The sequence below is a fragment of the Eupeodes corollae genome, chromosome 1, assembly GCF_945859685.1.
Source record: "Eupeodes corollae chromosome 1, idEupCoro1.1, whole genome shotgun sequence".
In the NCBI taxonomy this organism is placed as follows: domain Eukaryota; kingdom Metazoa; phylum Arthropoda; class Insecta; order Diptera; family Syrphidae; genus Eupeodes; species Eupeodes corollae.
In genome coordinates, this window is record NC_079147.1 from 38,852,555 (window position 1) to 38,856,735 (window position 4,181).

The 4,181-nt window shown below is 34.4% G+C and overlaps 1 protein-coding gene across 1 annotated transcript; it reads left to right on the plus strand.

The window, feature by feature from the left end:
* The first annotated feature begins 1,479 nt into the window (after positions 1–1,479).
* LOC129954167 (zinc finger MYM-type protein 1-like) lies at positions 1,480–3,944 on the plus strand. The gene is made up of 2 exons (XM_056067898.1): positions 1,480–3,805; positions 3,895–3,944. The coding sequence occupies exons 1-2, from the start codon at positions 1,480–1,482 to the stop codon at positions 3,942–3,944; spliced, it is 2,376 nt and encodes a 791-aa protein (XP_055923873.1).
* Positions 3,945–4,181: the final 237 nt, after the last annotated feature.

Here is a 4,181-nt window from a genome sequence, read left to right on the forward strand (position 1 = left end):
CGTTCCGATTCTTCAAAGAGTAAACATCATGTGCGATAATGGGTATTTCGTAAGAATTCGATGAATTCTTCAATAAAATCGCGGCTGGCTGTGGCCATGTGTTTATTTTTTGATGTGCACTCAACGAAGTTTACAGCAAAAATGAGGTTTGCTCTCGAACATGGCCATACACGGCGAACATTGAAACCAACGAACACGAGAAAATCGAAATGTTTCGCCAACAGCGAACCGTTTGCGAACTAGCCCATACACGACGAATATCTGGCGAGCAAGAGCATGTTCGGCCAGCATGTTCGTCGTCTATGGCCACCTTTATGCAATATTGTTTTTGCCGAATTCGCCGAACTTGTTCGTTTTCGTTTCCCTTCTAGTACACGGCGAACAGTTTCTGTTGCGAACATTTATTTTCTCCTATTCTTCAAAGAATAAATAAAACATAGAAATTGTTCGCCAACAGCGAACCGTTTGCGAACAAGCCCCTAGACGACGAATAATAGCCAGCACGAACAAGTTATTCGAGCATGTTCGTCTTCGTCGTTTGGGTTCAGGTTGGAGAATTGGTGTAGGTTATGTATCTTTTTTCTTGTGCGGATTTTTGTGCGTACAAGAAGAAAGAGGCGATAATGTCTATTTTTTTTGTTTTTCTTCTTCATTTTAGGTGTCCGGTAAGGAGAATAGAAACTGTTTCTTGTCTGTTTAAATGTGAGATCTGTGTGGGCAAATAATGAACATAGAGTTGGTGTAGGTTATGTACCTATAAAACATATCTTATCTTACAGGAAGAAAGGGTTGATAAATCATAAATGATAATGTCGCATATTTTTCGTGAATGTAGGTACATAATTTAAATCCACAATCTTGACAAAAATAGTATTAGGTAAATGTGTTATTTTTTTAACTTCTTTTTCTAAAATTTTGACTTTGAAATCGATTATCTCGAAAGCAATTGATTAAAATAACTTCATTTAAAATTAAAGAAATAATAAAGCATTTTCTAAGATAAACAGTATTTTTTTTTTATTTCTTAAAAACTTCAAGATATTTTTTATCCTGGTTTATGTTTTTTTTTTAGTTGGGGCATAAAATTAAATAAAGTAAAATGTTTAAAAATGATTTATTGTTTTTACCTTTTCAGAAATAATAGCTAATTCAATTTTTATTTTTTTAAATCAAATTTTGTTCTTCATTTTACTTTTCTTTTTGATTAAGATCTCAAAACTTGAGATTTTTCTTGTAAAAAATCAAGGTATTAAATATTAATATTTGAATTGAACTGCTTATTTCTATAAAGCGTAAAGGAAAACTCGACATATGGAATGTTTCTATTTTTTGTATGCCCAACATTTTGTAAAAACTACAAATTGATGTAACCAAGTTTTTTTTTATTGGGTGAACTTAAAAACGAAATGATTGTGCTTTGTATTTGTATGTTGTGGGTTCACCTTTAAACAATTGTTTCCCTTTCCTTAAAGAAACGAAATGTCTGAAGAAAGCCTTAAGAAAAAACACCTAAGTGGTTCAGAAAAACGCAAAAAGCGTCTTGAACAACAAAACAAGCGAGATGAAGTGTTAAAGAAGACATACAACCTTTTTCAACTTGGATTCAGCCGTCAATCGCCAGAGATCCAACATTCTCCAAGTACGTCTACTGGCCAATCTTCGGATACAAACGCGGTAGAACTTCCTTCCGAGTGTTCTGAACAGACTCAACAGGATAAAGAAACATCTACTTCGAAGTGTGCAGACGGAGGCGAGGACGAGGTCCAAATACTAAATCAAAGCATTGAACAGCTTGGAGTAGAATATCAGAATGACATTGGAATATGGCAAAATATTAATAACGAAATACAAGATTTTTGGTGTGCAAGAGATCCATACGAATGCCAAAACTTTGAATGCGATTTTTCTGCTTCAAGTCGACAGTACGATGATACCAAAAGATTTTTTTCTCAGTCAATGTTTTTTCGAAAACATGTAAGTGGTGGTAAAATAAAACGAGAGTGGCTTATGTATTCTCCATCTACTGGAAAAGTATTCTGTTTTCCATGTGTTCTTTTTGGTGAAGAGCAGAGTGGATCGCAATTCAAAACTGGATTTTCTGATTGGAAAAATGCGACAGACAGAATGCAAGCCCATGAGAATAATTCAAAACACCAAGAATGTGTTCATACCCTTATTAGTAGACGCCGTATTCATGGACGAATTGACACCTCTTTGGAAATTTCCATCAACAAAGAAAGAGAATATTGGACACAAATTTTACAAAGACTAGTATCGGTCATCAAATTTGTATCATCTCGTGGATTGCCATTTCGTGGGGATGATGAAATTCTTGGTTCTCAGCATAATGGTAACTATTTGGGAATTTTAGAATTACTCGCCGAGTATGATCCTTTTCTTAGTGCTCATTTAGCTAAATATGGCAATAAAGGAAAAGGAAGACCATCATATTTGTCTTCAACAATTTGTGAGGAATTGATTGAAATATTGGGAAACCGGGTTTTAGAATTTATTGTGAACGAAATTATCGAAGCTAAATATTTCTCCATAAGTGTCGATTCCACACCAGACATTTCTCATACTGACCAGTTGACTGTAGTGCTGAGATATGTCAAGTCAAACGGAGAAGTAGCAGAACGTTTTCTGGCCTTTATTCCAATGGCCAGTCATAAAGGGGAAGAACTAGCAGAAGCAATTTTGAAATTTTTAAACAAATATCATATTAACATCAAAAATGCGAGAGGGCAGTCATACGATAACGCTTCAAATATGTCAGGTTGCTATAATGGCCTACAGGCTCATATTAAAAAAATTAATCCTCTCGCACATTACGTTCCATGTGCAGCGCATTCCCTAAATTTGGTGGGAGTGCGTGCTGCAGAGTGTTGCATTGGTGCAATAAGTTTTTTTGGATTTGTGCAGACCTTGTATAACTTTTTCTCCGCATCAACTCATCGCTGGGGAATAATGCAAAATAACATTGAAAACGGATTAGTTCTAAAAAAAGTATCTTTTACAAGGTGGTGTGCTAGAGCCGACGCAACGAAAGCTTTATCAAAAGGTTTCCTCGATTTTCAGAAAGCTTTGCAGTCTATTATTGAAGACAAAACACAAACAACACAAACAATTCACGAGGCTCGTTGTTTAATCAAAGAATTTGAAAAAAAAGAAAATGTAATAATGACACTTTTCTGGAATGCCATCCTGGATCGGATAAATGCAGTAAGCAAATCCCTACAACATCCAGCCATCGAACTTACAACAGCAGTCGATCTTTTAAAATCGCTCTTACATTTTTTGGCATCGCAGCGGGAATTGTTTGATGAGTATGAAATGCAGGCAAACCAAAAAACCAACATCGAATACAGTGATGAAAATCAGAGGTTTAGAAAAAGAAAAAAGTATCATGATGAAGGAAGTGGAGAAGAAGTCTTACTGAATGGAAAACAAAAGTTTAAAATTGAAACGTATTTGCCAATATTAGATATGCTGTACGGAGAATTATCGCGAAGATTAAAAGCCTATGAGGAAATTAATTCTCTCTTCGGATTTTTAACAGATTTCATGACAAAGACGAACCAAGAGATCAAAGACGCATGTATGAAATTCATTGAATATTATTCTGACGACATCGAGCCACAGTTTACTAATGAGATGGTGCAATTCAAGTTTTTTATGTTGCAATCAGAGGATGCACCAGAAAAATCTAAAATTGTGGATGCCGATAAGTTACTCAAAATAATTTCAGATAAAATGGTCCAATCAACGTTCCCAAATGTTATGATAGCCTTAAAAATATATAGAAGTTTGATGATTTCTAACGCGACTGGTGAACGTCATTTTTCAAGACTAAAACTTATAAAAAATTGTCTGCGTTCATCAATGTCCCAAAAGCGATTGAATTCGTTAGCAATAATGGCGATAGAAAACGATGTTCTGGATGAAGTCAATTTCCAAGACATAATAAGCGATTTTGTTTCAAAAAAAATTAGAAAAGTCAATATTAAAACTTAACTTGGAAAAAACATTTTTCTTTCTTTTATTACATAATAATAAAACCAAAATTGAAACTTTTGCGTATGATTTAACTCTCCAGTTTTATAATGAAACCGTAAGTATACTTATACCTTATGAATGCAAGATAATTTCTAATAACTTGTAGTTAATCGAAATTGTCTGAG